The sequence below is a fragment of the Polyodon spathula genome, chromosome 4 (genome assembly GCF_017654505.1).
Source record: "Polyodon spathula isolate WHYD16114869_AA chromosome 4, ASM1765450v1, whole genome shotgun sequence".
Lineage (NCBI taxonomy): Eukaryota > Metazoa > Chordata > Actinopteri > Acipenseriformes > Polyodontidae > Polyodon > Polyodon spathula.
This window is the reverse complement of record NC_054537.1, coordinates 69417015-69435017: the sequence shown is the minus strand read 5'-3', so window position 1 is coordinate 69435017 and position 18003 is coordinate 69417015. Positions and strand designations below refer to the sequence as shown.

Below are 18003 nucleotides of genomic sequence, written 5' to 3'. Positions count from 1 at the left end.
TAACAACAAAACCATGTGCTGTAAAAGTTTATACTTGGATTAATCCCATTAAAGTTGCTTTTTGACAGTAAAAACATAAAAAAAGACTGTTGTTACCCTTACAACTTTAAGTCATCACATGCATGAAAATCCAGCGAAGAAACCTTTACTAATTGCACCAACTGACTGAACAGGTCTGTTAGGAGGGCGCAGTTTCACAATAGCAGGCAATACATCACTGTGTATTAAAACAGTTGCTTTACAAGAGTTTTGCAATGTGTGTATATTTCTTAAAAATGTAAAAATGTAATTACGACTGCTGTATTTCTGTAATGTTACTACGGTTAGGAAGCGCTCGTAGCTGTAACGTTTAAATATTCACCTTGCCCTTTAAGAAGTAGATGATAAAGATGACGGGTAAGATTGAAAGGGGCGGGACTAGAATGAGGATACACAGAATAGAGAGGATTAGTCAAGGACGCTGAGATGTCAGTGTATGGAATAGTTCAGTAAAGGCTTAGTTTAACATCGGCGTACTGTTTATTTTCTTCAGTAATTCTTCAGGGTCCAATATAAATCCGCTATATACCGAGGGCTGTGATATACAATATAGAAAAACAAATACGCTAATAACAAATACTGTACCACTCCCTCGTTTTATGGTGTCAGGGTCCAGTATAAGTCCTCTACGCAGCCCACTTATTCTTTGCCTCTCATCAACTTAAGTCCCCAATTCTCAAACACACAAACACGCTGAATTGAAAGAATCCTCATATTAGGAGGCTTGTTGTTAGGGAGTGACGTCATTGCCTGTGACTTTTTTTAGTGCATTGCTGCCACAAGTGAACACCTCGCCGGCTCAAATAAAACCCGTTTCAGCAAGTAGATGTTTAATTTGCTTTCCGTTATTGTGCAGTGCGTGTGTATATGATAACAGTACGATATGAATTCTTTACTTTTAATTGTTTTGTATATTTTTTTTATTATTTGTGATGTGCAGTAAGAAATAAAATGAACGGTAATTTTAAGTTAAATTGCCTATGCATGTTGCAGTAAGGCATGCGCAGTTAGACTAAAATGGGGAGCCAAATTCAGGACCGCAATATATAGGCTATGAAACCGCAGTATAGCGAGGGGCGATTTAACTAGGGGTGGGTGTATATGAAGACCAGAATATTACAGCGGCGTGCGCATCATTCAATAGGGAAAGCCACGTAACGCTCTTCCTATTGAACACACTCCTGAATAATAACACAAACGAAAACCGACTTTAATATTTTTAATCAATACGCCATCAATTCAACTGATCCGCTAAGTGTTTAAAACCATTTTACAGTAAAATTAAATAAAAATAAAACAACATAAGTTATTAACGTTATACAGCTACTTTAAGTGAAAAATTAACTTCAGTAAGAACATTTAATTTCTTTGAGCAAAACTAACACATTCTTGAATGATTCAAATATAGCTCAGAGCTCACATTGCTAATTTTGTCAAGGGGTTTTCATTTATAACACTATGTAACACAATTTTTGTTCCTGGGTAGTAAATGTTATTTCCTAATTGCTTATGCCTCAAAAGCATAGAAAATGGCTATTATTCCCCACAAACTTTGCTTTTGTGACCAGGACAGTGATATTTCAAAATATCGCTATTTCCAATGGGAAAACGGGCAAATGTGTTTCTTTTCGTTCACATAAAGTCAGAAAAAAAACAACATATGAATCCAAATTAACATGTATTTATACTAAAGTAATACAAAAATGACTACAAAAGATTTAGAAGTGAGTAGTTTTTCGAGATTTACGATTACATTTACAGTATAAAATAAAAAGAGATTTACGATTAAATTTAAACAATAAAATAAAAAGGTGCTTATGTACCCTTTAACTTAAGTAAGAACATATTTAATGTCTTTGAGCAAAACAGACACATTCTTCAATGTTTCAAATATAGCTCAGAGCTCACATTGCTACTTTTTCAAAGAATTTCATTTATAATCATGCGTTTGACGATTCAAATCCGCTTTTTTACAAACCACAGTGCAGTATTCCTATTGCATTTCCTCATTCTGTTAAAAACTAGTGTACTCTTAAGAATAAAAAGTGAAAGATTATTTTTCAAGGGAAGCATACACTGAGCAAGACGTTCGGTGAGTGCTGTACTTTTTTTCTTGTGACTGCAATAATATCTGCGCTCTAGGCAAGGCTAAAGTACAGACTAGCTTACTTTTAAATATGCTTGTATTTGGAAAATTATTTATTCAGTACAGAAATATATTAGGTGCTGTAGTGCTTGTTTTAAAATAGCTATTACCGAGGTATGTCACAGGAAATGTATTAACTAAATAACTATTTTTTTGCAGACACCCTTGATCATCTGAAGTTACACATCTTCACTCAATGGTCCATCTTCATCTTTTTTTGTGAGTACTGTATATTTAAAAAAAAAATATTTGCCCTGAAATTATAACATTGCTCAACAGACCTACTATTTTATTTTCCTGTTTAACTTTGCTGAATATACTAACTGTGCACTGACCAGTACAGTAGATCTGAGGCCAGCTTAGCGTATTTAGTGCAGCGCTGTCATTGCTAAAACCACTATAATATGGGAGGTATGCAGCACCCTTGGCTATTTTGATTCTGTATTGAGATTTGTGTTCTTATACACTACAGTGTGTTATCATGTTGGCCAGGCTATTCCCCATAACTGAAAACCTATTACAGGTCCCGAATTCTACAAGAGGGTTATTGGTACACAGAAGATAGCACTGTTTGATTGTATAGAATATGAATTGTATTCAGATGTAAGTGGACAAGACTGTTGTTGCTAAAACAGCTGTACAGGTACTGGTATGTGCTTGTGTTAAAATACTGCACTAAGTTTGCAATTAGCAAACAGGGCAATGTCATTGAAAGATCACCACAGCCAGCGATCCATTAGCATATGGCTCAGGGCCAAATAGGTTGAGAAACACTGGTGTAGATTTATTAAACACTAATAATACCATAGAATAATCTCACTGCTGTTAAAAAAAAAGAAAAAGAAAAAAAAAAAAAAGTGGACGTTTGTGTTGTTAAACAGGTGAGTTGAGTGCTTCTGCCATGCTGCCTGTGCACCCACTGTCATACTGCCCGTTACATGTGCTCTCCAGCTCCAACACTGCAATTTGCTGTCTGTTCTGCCTTCTACAGCATCCAGCAAAGTTTACTAGTTAGCCTATAAACTAGCCTTCCTTATCCACACAGGGGGACATTTTCAGTTGGTCAGTGCGTTTATGTTGAGTGTACAGTATAGCAAGTTTCACTTTCCAGTAGTGGCAGTTCAAATTCTATTTTTGCATCAAAGCAACTAATATCTTGGTGTGTGGCAAGCCTGTCTCAGTCCAGCCAGATGTAAGTTGGGCACAGTCACTATGATACAGGTCAAGCAAATAACTGTCAAGTAATTTACTTTTTTTTTTTTTTTTTTTTAAGTAAGCAACACAATGAGACTATTTGTTTATTGTTAAATATTGTGAACTTAACACAAATATGTTGCTTAGTGTGGCACCCAGCCTACGGGGCTATTGCTTTGACTACGCCACCCAAGTTACCAGATCTTCTATATTGTGATATTGTGATTGATTCCCTTCCAATTAAATTTAAGAATAAAGCAACGGACACCGTACATATTGGTTAAACCTTCCCCCACATAGGCAAGGTAATAATATATTTATTTAAAATACAGAAATTGTAAAACAACAAAATACATGTTTGCTTTGTAGTACATGCATCTTCTTTGCTAACTAACAGTTGTTAAATGCTACAGTAGGTCCAGCCTAATAGAAAGCAAGAGCAAGTTTGGTAAAGCACAGTCAAGGAAGCCCCTCGCAGATGCCACTGGGCCTGGAGGGAAAAGTGCTCAAAATAAATAAATAAAATAAATAAAGTACAAAGAAAGCAAAATAAGTGTTTAAAAATAAACAGAAAATACAACCAAATCATAAAATACAAAGGCCAACAAATATTAATTGTGCTCAAAAGCCAAATCGTGAATAACTATAACCACATAAACACCAGGGGACAGTGTGATCTGATGGAGGCTGAATAGAGACTTCCTAAGCTTTAGTTTCTTTACAAACACAATACTGTAACTAAAAATCGTTGAAGCTTTTGATTTTTTATCACAAAGGGTTGCACTCAGATTTATTAGCATATAATGTATTAAACACTAGTAGGGGTATGTGGCAGAGCAAAGCTCTGCCCTTTTTAAATTGGCAGGGATGGGGTTAATTTCCCCTACCTGCCTGGGTTTATTATGTTCAGGTGGCTGGGGTTGATTAGTTGATTAGGTTAATTAACGATCAATCAGCGCCCAGCCACCTGACATAAAAGGAGGCCTCTGCTTCTCATTTGGAGGAGGGAGCTGAGGAAGCAGGTTGGTGGTTTTTGGTGTGTGATTTTTTGAATTTTGATAAATCCAGTGAAGGCATTGCCCAGCCTGGAAATTGTTATTTTTGTTAGTTTTGCTTTTTGTCTTTCTTTTTGTGTTTAAATCGCTTTGTTTTGGCCCTTGTGCCCTTTTATTTTTGTGTATTTATAATAAAATAATATTTTTTTTGAACTACAGACTGTCTCTGGGCCTTTATCCACTCGCCAGCCTGCCAAATTTGGTGTCAGAAGCGGGATAGCGCCACCTAGAGGCTCGGAGCAGTATTTTATTTATTTTTTTGGAATTTTTTGGGAGAACTATTTATTTATTTATTTTTTTTGGGGGGGGGGATTATGGGAAAGAAGAGCAGACAGCAGCAAAGGCAGGAAAAGCAGCAGCTGAAGAAATGTAAGCTGCTGCAGCCACCGCTGGAGGACCCGGCCAGCCTCTTCCCCTGGTGTTCCTGGTGCGGGAAGGAGGACCATCGTTGGCGGTCCTGCCCAGACGTGCCACCGGTGGACGGTGTGAGGAGGACGGCCACAACTGGGCAGGATGCCCCTACAACCAGGCCCAGCAAGAGGTGCAGTGTTCACCCCGGGCATCAGGGGCCACCCCACTACCTCCAGCACCACCACCTTCACCACTGTCCCAGGAGATCTGGGACTGGTTGATGCACCCTGAGGCAGACCTCGTCCATGATCTCCCCATAGTTATCAACACGCTGTGGCGTCGAGATGGGGAGAGGTGGGAACAGTGGGAGGAACAACACCGCTCAGCGTCCTTCCCAGAGGTTGCCCTCATGGTGCTTAATTACCTGGCGGTAGACATGGGAGATGCCCCGATCACTCCAATAAAGAGGGGTGAGCCGCCTTCCCGAGAGCCAGAGAGGGGTGAGCCGCCTTCCCGAGAGCCAGAGAGGGAGAAGGAGCCGTCGCCGCTCCCAGAGCCCGAGAGGGAGAAGGAGCCGCCGCCGCTCCCAGAGCCCGAGAGGGAGAAGGAGCCGCCGCCGCTCCCAGAGCCAGAGAGGGAGAAGGAGCCGCCGCCGCTCCCAGAGCCCGAGAGGGAGAAGGAGCCGCCGCCGCTCCCAGAGCCCGAGAGGGAGAAGGAGCCGCCGCCGCTCCCAGAGCCCGAGAGGGAGAAGGAGCCGCCGCCGCTCCCAGAGCCAGAGAGGGAGAAGGAGCTGCCACCGCTCCCAGAGCCCGAGAGGGAGGAGGAGACGCCACTGCTTTTTCTGTATTGTTATAATGTCATGAAACTCATTCTAACACTACACAAATATATTGTAGTGCCAGCAATGATATCCCTTATATAAAAAAATAATATTCAAGTAAATATGTCTTTCATATGTAAAATATAGGTACATAGTATGGATTTGTGATTATGAATTGTTCAGTTACAAAAGTTGTCAATACATTTTGGGGTTTTTCACATTTGTTACACTTAGTATGGTACAATAAATCATTAGTCTATAGAAAGGGATAGACTAACTTAGTCTCACCAATAGCGGCCCATTTGAGTTTCTTTATCAACGTGTTAAATTTTAAAACATTATTTAGATCCGCCGTTTTGTTATTAAATGGCAGCACTTGCACAGCCAGCTTCAAGAAATTTCCGATTGGCCATGATAGTCGCAAAATGGAAGTCGAGCTTCTGAAACAATGTTACCAGAAACAAAATAAACGGTTTGAAACAATTCATGTCAGAACCCGAGCTAGCAGCCCTTGCAAGCTACAAAATGAGTTGGATTCTTGCAAGGGTTAAATAAGCCTTCACTGATGGAGACATTGTTAAAGACTGCATAGTTACATGCATGAAGGTAATTTTTGAAAATCTCCACAATAAAGAAAAAGACAAAATCCATCAAATGGCAAAAAGATCCCTATCAGTGCGAAAACATTTGCATCGCGTATAAGGGAAATGGAAGAGGACTTGGAGAGGCAACTGAAAGAAGAACTTTGTGAGTGCCTGTCTTTCAGTGTTGCTTTGGATGAATCGACGGACATAGTAGACATAGCACAACTGTGCATTTGGGCTACATCTAATCGAGTGTTTAGAGATTGCTCATTGCCTTAATCTCGTGTCAGTAATTTTTACTGATTAGAGTTGGTTTCGACCCCTCTATTTGAGACTGGCGATTAGCTTATGTGACAGAGAGAGAAAGGATCCGAACTTTAAATCTCCCTCCTGATCAGAAAGGGAGTTCTGTAAGGTTGGTGGTATGCTTCCTCCTAGATGGACCGCTTTGACGGTAAGCAGAAACCAGGGTGGCCCTGCAGTGGAGAAACCATGGTGACGGGCTGCTTGCAGGGAGGAGTTTCTGGGTACAAAGGGGAAGGAGCTACATCAGTACTGCCCCTTGCGCTGACTTGAGAGCCGAGTGAATGAGCGTGTGTTATTGTCTGTCTCGTGTTTTTGTGTTTTTTCTAGAGGAGTGAGAGTCAGGAGCTGCAGCCACAGAGCCGAGCCAGCACAAACCCCGGAGCACGTCCCTCACAGCACAACCCAGCACAGTACAACACTGAACACGCACCACGATCCCTGAACGAAAGGAGCACAGTTTCGTGCACGGAGGATTGCGGTTAAGGAGTGCTTCATTATTTTATCAGGACTGAAACCTGCCATGTTTCTCCCCGATACCATAGTTGGTAGAGGGGCGGACTGTTTATTATTTTTGAGTTTTTTTTGTAAATAAACACAGATATTTTTGGGAGAATCCTGTCTGGGCATTAGATTTATTACTGCACCACTCACATCCTGTTCACAGCTTATTATTCTCTTTCACTGCCTCGTGTAGTTATTTACCGTTGTTAGAGCTATTGTGGTGGTGTAGGGTGACTCAGCAGGCTTGCGGCGCTGTCCTCTGCGCCGACTGACTCGGCCTCAGCTACCTTCCAGCTTGGGCCTACGCGCCCCTCTCAAGCCTCGGGCTCTCCTAGCGCTGCCACGCTTCTCCTCAACGCTGACGCCGATTGATTCGGCTATATCAGCCCAGCATCGACCATGCTCTCCTCGGCGCCGACCCCGACGCCGACTTAACTCGGCACCGGCTTGAACACACTCCTCGGCGCCCTTCCTTGGCACCGAGCACGCTCTTCCTCGGCGCCGACTGCACTGACCGTGCTCTTCCTCGGCACCAATTAACAGCCCGGCACCGGCCGTGCTAATTTCAGCACTGACACCGATCGGTGCACCCACCTCACTGGCGACACCGACGCGGATTACCAACGCAGGCAGCTCGGCACCGACGCCCCGCACCATGTCAGTGCACTCTGCAGGGTTTTCCGCTGGGTTCAACTAGTGCAACCAGTGTGCGACAAAACTCCCCAAGCAGGATGGGCACACTTCCTACGCCAGATGCCTAGGGCCAGACCACGCAGCCAGGGCGCTGGTGGGTGAGCTGGACTGCTCTCCCTGCCAGAAGTTCTCCAAACTAATGAAGCGCAGGAGGGCAGCCCTCTCCCCAACGGATTCTCTGTCCTCGGGGCAGGGGAGAATGAGAACCGTGGTCCAGTGTCCTCCCCAAAGGTCCTCTGGAACCCCGCCCGCCACTGTGACCAGGGAGCTCCCCCATACCCCTGGTTCACCCTCCCCTTCCCCACCACTGGTGCAGAAGCGTAGGCACCCCTCCTTGGAGGCTAGATGGTCACTGCCGTGGTGGCACCTCTCAAGAGGGCATTCACCAGGAGGCAGGTGGTCATCACGGAGGTACCACTCTCCGTCCCCAGGCAGGGGTGTATTCGTGTCCGCGAGAGGAGAGACTAGTGGTCTCTCTGTGGTTTCGAGCCAACTCGCCGCAAAACTTCTCGAACGTGTTTGCCCACTCCCGGGTGTTTGGACGACAAACTCTGGGACGACTTCAGAGTCCCATCTGACGGGGAATGGAGGCCCGTCGGGGCAGCAAGGTGTGAGGGAGAGAGGTAGGTGCCGGGGTGGATTGGGGGTTAGACCCCAAGCCAGGCGAGATGCTGTTACAGTGAATCATGCCCAGTGGGGGTATACCCGGCCCTTCCGCATACATTTCAGAGGGAGGTCCGGGTCCGGGGCCTATGATGCACGCCCAGCTGCTGGCCGGGACGTCCGCGCTGGCAGACAGGAGCCTGCAAGGGGACCGCTTTCTAAAACAGAAAGGGCACTCACAAGAAAGATTTTGTCTTTTCCTGTGCTAGGACTTCTTAGGTAGCTGGTTCGATCCATCTTGGAGCAACCCAGTGTCCCTGCTACACACCGCAGGGACCATGTGAAGTGGTCTAGGCACGTTCCCTCGACCAGATCCGTGCCTAGGGAGGTAGCACCTTTTCTGGGATGAAGCCACGGACAGGTATCGAAAGGTATCCTCAATAACTTATGTACGCAGTTTTTTCAGTATGACAGTCGTCGAGCGCGCAACAATGTCATACTCGGCTGTTTGCGTTACCGGTAGTGCAGCTAGCGGGTCAACGGGATCGCCGGAACGGGCAAGCCCGTTCTGCCTGTCGGGGAGAGCTTCGGCGTCGACGGGGGCAATGCCCATGCGTTACTGACTGGAGTTAGGTCCATTCATCCAGTTTCTAGAGGCGTGGCTGCTGCAAAGAAATCTTTGGCTAACCCCGAGGACTTTAAACGTTGTTAGGGTTTGAACACGTTTTGGGGTTTGGGGTGGTGGTTCCAGGCCTACCTCTGGCTCACACGAGTCATGGAGCGGGAAGGTTACGTTGTTAGATGCCCCTATAACACTGGGGCAGACATTTGGAACGACCATTGATGTCAGCCTTAAGAGGTCCCACAAGGCCACGGAGGTCGCTTCAAAATTCTCGCACCTTCCTGCTTACCGCCAGCGCCCTAGGTGGCCTTCCCAGCCTCCTGAGGCAACTGGGCCTGAACGCTACCCTCCACACCAGCCCAAGCAAGCAGGCAGAGGAAGAGCCAGCAGTAAGGGACCACCGCCGGCCAGGGGTAACTGGTTCTCCGGCTGGAGACTGAGGCCAGGGCCTAAGAAAGATGTGCTCCCTCCCAAGACCAGGGGAGACCGACCTTGAGAGGCTCCGGCTGCCACCTTGCCCCCTCACAACCGGACTGACCACTGGACACGACCCATGGCAAGGCTGCACCCAGGACTCTTGGGTGCTATTGCTATCGACTGTGAGACGCAGTTACGCTCTGCAGTTCCGCTTAGGCCCGCCACCCTTCAAGGGTGTGCTCCTTCCCACCGTGGAACCAGTGTGCGTGATTCTTCTTCAACAGGAGATCGCCAATCTTCAACAGAAGAACGCTGTATGTTTGGTGAACCCAAGCGATGCCTTCAGCGGCTTTTACTCCAGGTACTTCCTGGTGCCCAAGAGGGACAACGGTTTCCGACCTATTCTGGACCTCAGGGTCTCAACATGTTCCTCAAACAACGGAAGTTCAACATACTGACCGCACAGCATATCCTCCAGTCCGTCCAGCCGGGAGACTGGTTCACATCGATCTACCTGCAAGACGCCTACTTCCATGTCCCGATCTGTCCTGCGCACAGAAAATATCTACACTTCGCCTTTCAAGGCAACGCATACGAATTATGCATGCTGCCATTTGGCCTCTCGCTGGCGCGGCCCACACATTTCCAAGTGCATGGATGCAGCACTGGCTCCAATCAGGCTGCGGGGTATTTGGATCTTGAACTACCTGGACGATTGGCTAGTTTGCACGCGTTCCAAAGAACACACTGAGGCGCACACCAGACAGGTCATAGATCACGTGACGAAGTTAAGGCTCTTCATACGTCAACAGAAGACCAACTTCGAACTGTCTCAGTCCACAGTGTTCCTGGGGATCAAACTGAACTCTGTGAGCATGCTTGCCTCACTGTAGGAAGACAGGATTCGGTCACTGGAGGTCACACTCTCCCAATTCAGAGAGGATGCTCTTCTACAGGTCAGAATATTTCAAAGGTTGTTGAGGCTGATGGCAGCCGCCTCAAGAATCCTTCCCCTGGATCTGATGAGAATGTGCCTGCTTCAAGCCTGGGTAAATACACTGAAGTTGCACCCAGTCCACGATCGATACTGGCTGGTGGGAGTGTCCAGACAATGCCGGAAAACACTGGAGTGGTGGCTCTGCCCTGGCAATCTGCGCCTCGGATCTCCCTTCGGCTCCGCTCACAGAAGGGAAGTTGTCACTACAGACGCCTCTATCCTGGGCTGGGGAGCAGTCTGGAATGGGAGGGGAATAAGAGGTCAGTGGAAGGGTGTCACAAAGACAGCCGGAGTGGGGGACGTCAGACCAGAAACAGAAACCCGGAAATAAACGACCGAGACGTGGAGTTTGGTGGAGCTGAGCGAATGGTTTCGCTCAGCATTTAATGCTACTGTTTATTAACGTACCTCTAATTTTTCCTTTCATTGTTAACATCCTGACATCTTTTTGCACTTAAAACTTAAAAATCTGTTTCAAAGATTTTTTTCAAAATGTCTGATCTAGTGCAGTAGGGTTTGAGATAAGTCACTGCAGGAAGATCGATTAAAAAAAAAAACTCAACAAGTGCTCCGGCTTTTCTGTTCTATCCAACATCATGGATTGTTATTGCTGTGTTTTTTGTTTAACAATGTGGGCAATAGTCCTTACACTATCAGTGCACTAGAGCAGACATTTTGAAAAGATCTTTGAAACACACTTTAAAGTTATGTGTAAAAAGAGAAATGACAGGTACGTTATTTAAGCAGTTGTAGCAATACATGGGGAAATGTAATGATATGTTTTCTTAGAATCCCGCTACTTACTTTAAGCAAACCCAACCTCCCAAACCCCCTGTGGAAGGGTGGTGGGTAATTCACTGACACAGGAGACAGACAGGTGAATTTGGCAACACCGCACAGGTGCCCAGTTTTATTTCGGGTTGCTATTTTTTTTAATTTTATCCCGCAGATGGCACTGTGGGTCCGTGGTCTGATTTACCAACGATGGTAAACAGAACCACGGGCATACCAAGCGATGGTACACAATACCGGCACCCTTGCAAGTGCGTCGAAACAATAATTCAAAACAGAAGGCACAAAGAAACAGGGAAAATAAAACAGTAACAAAACTACAAAGAAAAGGTGCTGCGCTTGACAGCTATATCCCAGTCTCCGCTACCCGTGCGACCCAGATCACCGTCCTACACTGCCGGCTAACTAGCCTGCTCTTTTACAATGCTTCGGGGTCTGCCCAAGGGTTCCCCGCTCTCACTGTCTCGCTGCGTTTTTCTCCTGGCTGATTCCCGGTCCTGGACCAGAGCTTCTGCACTCTCGGCGCGTTTAACAGGGCAGACCTGAAGAAACAACAGAGCATTAATTTATAGGGCTAACAACCCCCAAGACTCGCCTCTCAGACATTCAGAGAGGGGGAAAGTCCACACACCCACTTTCCCACATCCCCGTGTCACTGCCATGACTCACAGGCGGTTGTTGGACGACTGCTGCCCTCTTCCTGCAGCCCTGTGAACACGCCAGCAGAGTCAGCACAGATCTCCCTGTTACACCCCCCAAAAAAACAACAACAATAATACATCCCCTGTCCACTGCATACACATTCCTCTTAAATAACGTGCAGTTTATCTTACCGCAGGTTAAGAACACTAGATTTAATGCGAACCACTCCCACACTCTGCAAAAGTTCCAACTACTGTAGAGACAATCAAATTTAATTTCGACTTCTTCCAAAAAACGTTGTGGTTTTTTTGTTTGTTTTTTTTACCTTAAGGGCCATACAAACTGCACCTTGGTAAATCAGGAAAACAGTTTTTTTTCCTAAATCAAGACCTCTGCATTCAGCAAAACAAAACATAAATGGGATAGACTAAACTGTGATGGTTTGTTAACCGCTACAAATCTGTGGAACCACTGGTGAATGCAAACACGATTAATTCTATGGGCTATAGTATTACTCTCTAATGGGGTGGAAGTCTTCTTATATCAGATGCCTCTGTGGCTGGCTGAATATATATAGAATGTATACAAAATAATATGTTGTATAATGAGGTGGTGTACTTTATAGGTTAATACTGTAAGCAATGAAGCTAGGTTGATGTGGTATATCTTTGTAGTGTATTAACAACCTATATAGCTTGTAATACAGAAATAATTTATTGCATAGTTATAATCTGTAAGAGCTTTCATTACTGAAGTAGGCCAGGTCATAATGTAGCTCACGGAGACAGCTTCATCTGTGAACATATTCAATGTTTTTACTGGACAATCACTTTGACTAACTTATATATTTTTTAACCTAGGTATGGATATAGGCTCCACAATGAAAACAAGCACAGAGCACGCCTACATCTATTCTGAAGATGAATTTGACTACAACAGTTCATCAGAACATGCTCCATGTATTAAGGACAACATTGGGTCTACCTTCCTCCCAACAGTCTACTCCTTACTGTTTGTGACAGGACTTATAGGGAATGCTCTTGTTTTGTGGGTATTGATCAGATGTGTAAAACTAAGGAGCATGACTGATGTTTCTCTTCTGAATTTGGCAGTTTCCAATTTGTTGTTTGTTTTCTCACTTCCATTCCTGGCATATTATGCAAAAGATCAGTGGCTTTTTGGGGACATGATGTGTAAAATAGTCCGAGGGTGTTACAGTATTGGCTTCTACAGTGGTATCTTTTTTGTAACCCTGATGAGCATAGACAGGTATCTTGCAATAGTCCATGCAGTGTATGCACTAAGAACTAGAACAGTGAAGTATGGCACCATTGCAAGCATTGTGGTTTGGATAGCATCCTTCTTGGTTTCATTTCCAGAGATAACATACAATCAAGAGATCACTGACAACATAACTACGTGCAGACCTAAGTATCCAGATTCCAGTATAAAAACCCTGAAAGCACTTCATATTTTTAAAATGAATGTACTGGGGCTGCTGATCCCATTTGGCATCATGGTTTTCTGTTATTCATGTATCAGAAAAAAATTACTGAGTTGCAGATCCGTCAAAAAGCAAACCATTAAACTTGTTTTTTTAGTAGTCATAGTATTTTTCTTTTTCTGGACTCCATATAATATTGTTTCCTTTTTGGATGCTTTACAGGTCTTTCATGTATTTGATGATTGTGAAACAAATAAGAGACTTGACTTAAGCCTTCAGGTCACAGAGTCAATAGCCTATGTCCACAGTTGTTTGAATCCATTGATCTATGTGTTTGCTGGGGAAAAGTTTAGGAGGCACCTCTCCAGACTGCTATTCAGATTTACAGACTGTAAGGGATTAAGAAGCTTGCAACCAACCACTATTTCAGTGTACTCAAAATCAACCAGCATAGCTGAACATTCCTCAGGCGTATAAAATGGAATACTGTCCACCAATATGCTGGATGAATTTGGAAAGCCAATCAAAATGCTTCAGTGTCTTAAATATAGTACATTTCTACATATGAATATATAGTATTCCATGCACATTTTTATTAGATGAAAGAGTCATATCACCAGTAATCATCAAAGTATATAAAAAAGGTATAGGATCAATATGCAAGTGCATTTAATCTAATCTTATTTTTCCCATTGCAGTGGATTTGAAGGGCAAAGTATATATGCTAAATATACATCAGGTGGATTTATAATGACTTATCAAATCATAAAAAAAGAGCTACAACCTCATTACACTTGACCCCGCCAAGTGCTTTGTGGGATTTCACACATCAGTCAAATCTAGATGTGCTGAGAAAGCTGCGGTGGTCATACAGAGTAAGAGTGGTTTCAATGATTTGGTGGCACAATAGTTAAGTCATTCAAGTTTTGTAATGGTTGTTATATGGCTTTCTGGGATATAAAAAACTGTACTGTACTAAATCATAATTGATAATTGGCCCATTTCCATTGTGAATAAGAACTAATTGTAATTCCATGCATCAAGTTTTTTATCTAAATGTACTCATGTATAAGTTTCTTTTTTAATACACTGTTGTAAAAATTTTGTTTCCAATGGATTTTTTTTTTTTTTTTATAAATAATAAATAAATAATAAGACATTTTATTTACATGTTAAAAAAAATTCTTAATGCAATTACTGTGTATACAAATATTTCTTTAAAGTGTTTGGTCTGCAGAGATTAAGTAAAGCTGATTTAACAGTATTTGCACTACACACATTCAATGCTTTTGGAAAGGATTCCTAAAATACAGGACAAGTCAAGAGTTGCAAATAGCAGTAAACCTCTGAGAAATGCAAAACAATATCCATAGTGAAATCACCCAAAGTACAACTGCTAAATAATGTACCTGTACTTTTTCCTTATAACTTATAACTTCAAAGTCTGTTTTAAAGCTCTTTACAAAATGTCTACTGTAGTTCAGCTCTCACTGAAATCTGCAATCTCCCCTGATAACACTGCCACTTCAGCCACCCTTTCCTCTCTCTATGTGTTCTCCCACTCTCCTCGCCCCTGTGGACGTGATGGGGGAACAGGACTTCTGCTCTCTCCCTCCCTGCTCTTTTCTATCACCCCTGCTCTCTCCCCTCTGTTAGCACTTTTCAGTTTCACGTTGTTGAAATCACCTCCCCTTGTTGCCTCCTCATTTTTCTTTATTGCCCTCCTGGACCCCTTACTCACTTTTTTGATGAGCTTGACTTCCACCTCTCCAACCGTATCCACTCTGCTGGATTTCTTCCCCTTCTCCACTCCTTCACCTTCTCCTCTCCTCTCTACCCCTACTCACTCAGCAGGCTGTCAACTGGACCTTGTCTTCACCAGGGACTGCTTGCCTCCCACTCTCTCTGTCACTCCTACTGAGATCTCTGACCACTACTTTATCTCCTCTCTGTCTCTTTTCCCTTCTTGCTCCACCAATCCCCTCTGTCACCTTCCGTCGAAACCTCTTCTCCCTCACCTCCTGCCTCGACTCCCTTTGCCCTCTCACCCCTCGACCCGCCTGCCTCTCCCCGCCCCAGCCCTGGTTCTCCTCTGTGCTCCGCTTGGCTCATACTGAACTGCTCACTGCTGAAAAGAAATGGAAAAAAACAGTCTCCTTGCTGCCTATCGCTCGCGCCTCACTTCCTTCTCTTCTACACATCTCTGCCAAACACTCCTACTACCATTCTATCATTCAGTCCTCCACTAACAATCCTCTTAAACTTTTCTCTACCTTCTCCCTCCTCAACCCCCCTCTTCCACCCTCCTCCATCTCAGCTGATGACTTTGCCTCCTTCTTCTCCTCCAAAATCACAGACATCCGCAAACTCTTCACTGCCTTGCCTCCTTCCCCATCCATACAGTCCTCTGCTTACTCCCTCCTCACAAACCTCTGAAACCCCTACTATTCTACCCTCCTTATCCTTCTTCTCGCCCCTCTCAGACTCTGATCTGAGCTCACTGCTCCAGAGCTGTACCGGGTGTCCTGATGTGGCTCACCCTGTGCCACTTGCCCTCTTTCAACTGGTGTCCCTCAAGACTCCGTTCTGGGACCCCCTTTTTTAGCCTCTACACCCACTCCCTGGGTCCTCCCATCTCCTCCCATGGCTTCTCGTATCACTTCTGTGCTGTTGATGCCCCCCCACCCCCCCCTACTCCTTCTGTATCTCTTTACCTGGCTCCTCGACATCTCCTCCTGGCTGCACTCGCATCATCTCAAACTCAACCTCTCAAAACCAGATCTCCTTTTTTTCCCCCTCTTCCTCCCCCAGCGCTGATCTCTATCTCTATTCCACTTGAATCCACCACTCTCTCTCCCTCCTCATCTACCAAAAACCTTTGTATCATCCTTGACCTCTCCCTCTCCTACTCTAGCATATCTCTACTGTAGCACACTCCTTTTGCTTCTTCCTCAGCAACATATGCAGAATTCGCTCCTTTCTCACCAATGTAAATACTGAAATATTCAGAAAATTGTGCAATGGCTGTAACTGCACAGTATATACTTACTGTTTGTGGAAGTAATAAAAGTGTACTGAACTAACTGCTGATTAAAAATTGACCTGTTTTCATTGTAAATATAAACTCAATGTAATTCCATGCACCTCACCTCTTTGTGCGATTATTTCATTTTAATACATTGTTGTAAATATTTTGTGTTTTTTTGTGTCTTAACAGCTGTATTTCTATATGTTTGTAAAAAATAATAGTAATAATAAAAAAGAAACATTTGCACTAATATCAGTGTATAAAAAAGATGATTTAATTTTCTGACCTAACAATGAAGCTGATTTGGCACAATTTTCATTGAACCACTATTCACAAACCACACAAATACACTGCTTACCGCTGCTAAACAGTACTGATATGTCAAGTAATAAACTTGGTATACTGAGGTAGTTCAATTTAAATCAGAAGGTTAAAGGGTTGCCTAACACAAAAATGTTGGGTGTTTGATGTTTAAGAAACTATTACTGTGTGACTAAAATGACTTCTTACCTTACCAAACAATAAGATGAGGACAACCCCTCCCATTTACATTAAAATACCCCAACTGAATAACTACCCGGTACAGTTGTTGAAACAGTGGGTGTTTCCATTTCTGTCTCCAAAAATGATTCACTTCAACCAGGACCTAAGACATCTTAAGGTCATTTCTACCTACAGAAAACCGTTTTCAACAGAAACAACTATAGCAGACATATTAGGTCAGAGGGTAATGTCATAGTCACCAACACATTCAGACAGTTTTATTTTTGTTTTTTATTACCCTACAAAATCGTTGCTTCAGTTCTGATAAGCTTTGGCAGTTAGTGCTATAAAAGGGGTATTATTTTTCTAGTGCCACATGACCTTGAACAGAATCACAGAATATAAATTTGTACCAAGTATGAAACTATTATCTCACAATGTTAGTATAAAATTCAATTAGAGGCACAATTCAAATAAAGAAAGCAGTCTTATTATACAAACTATTTATTTATAACTAGAATATTACAGTATAATCTAACTTCTAACAAGTGAGATGCAAGAGCCACATCTGGGGTTTGCTGAAGTTCCCCACCAGTTTCTTAAAGACTGTTGAAGATACACTTTGAGGTAATGGAAACTGCTGTAAAAATTAGTATTTTATCTATTTTTGTCCAGTAGGATGTGTGAAAGCTATTTTCTAGGCACCCTGGTTTACAATCAGGAAATAAAATAATCTCACGCCATAGTTTTGCTGCCTTCAGCTCAGAGAAGGACATGGAGTTAATGTTGGAAACAGCTGGCATCAGATGGCAGGGTAGGCAAGTAGGTAAACGCAACCCTGTACATCTGATGTTTGACAGAGGCCTGCTGAGCCCTAACTTTCCCTCCCACCCATGTGTTTGTGGGGAGTAAGAGGGGGTCCATTTTAAGTGGGAGGGCATGTTGCAGGGCAGAAGCTCTGCATGGGTAAATAAATGTATATGTGCAATGAAAAAGTCTGTGTTAGATATGGCAGGGCTGGAAGTAAATTCTTTGATTAAAGAATTTACTTTTTTTCTCATTTTTTTTTTCCATTCAAGCAGAAAATGGGTGAAACCAGACTTTTTAAGCCACTGAAAAACTTCTCATTTAGCGAAGCCCCTTTATCATATTGAACGTGGAACAAAACTAGAGATAGTTGAACCAGGGGTGTAGCTAGGAATGGAAATTTGGGTGGGCCCCAACTTTGGGTAGACGGGCAAATACCTAAGGTCTGACGTCACAGGAAATAGTTTACATTACAAACA

The 18003-nt window shown here is 43.6% G+C and overlaps 1 protein-coding gene across 1 annotated transcript; it reads left to right on the top strand.

Annotated features, from left to right (window-relative positions):
* The first annotated feature begins 2074 nt into the window (after nt 1-2074).
* LOC121314794 (C-C chemokine receptor type 4-like) lies at nt 2075-14311 on the top strand. Its single transcript, XM_041248471.1, has 3 exons — nt 2075-2131; nt 2345-2404; nt 12623-14311. The coding sequence occupies exon 3, from the start codon at nt 12625-12627 to the stop codon at nt 13681-13683; it is 1059 nt and encodes a 352-aa protein (XP_041104405.1). The 5' UTR covers nt 2075-2131; nt 2345-2404; nt 12623-12624; the 3' UTR covers nt 13684-14311.
* The last annotated feature ends 3692 nt before the right edge of the window (nt 14312-18003 follow it).

Excerpts from the sequence above, each read along its gene's own strand:
- LOC121314794 (XM_041248471.1), top strand. The coding sequence starts at position 12,625 with ATGGATATAGGCTCCACAATGAAAACAAGCACAGAGCACGCCTACATC.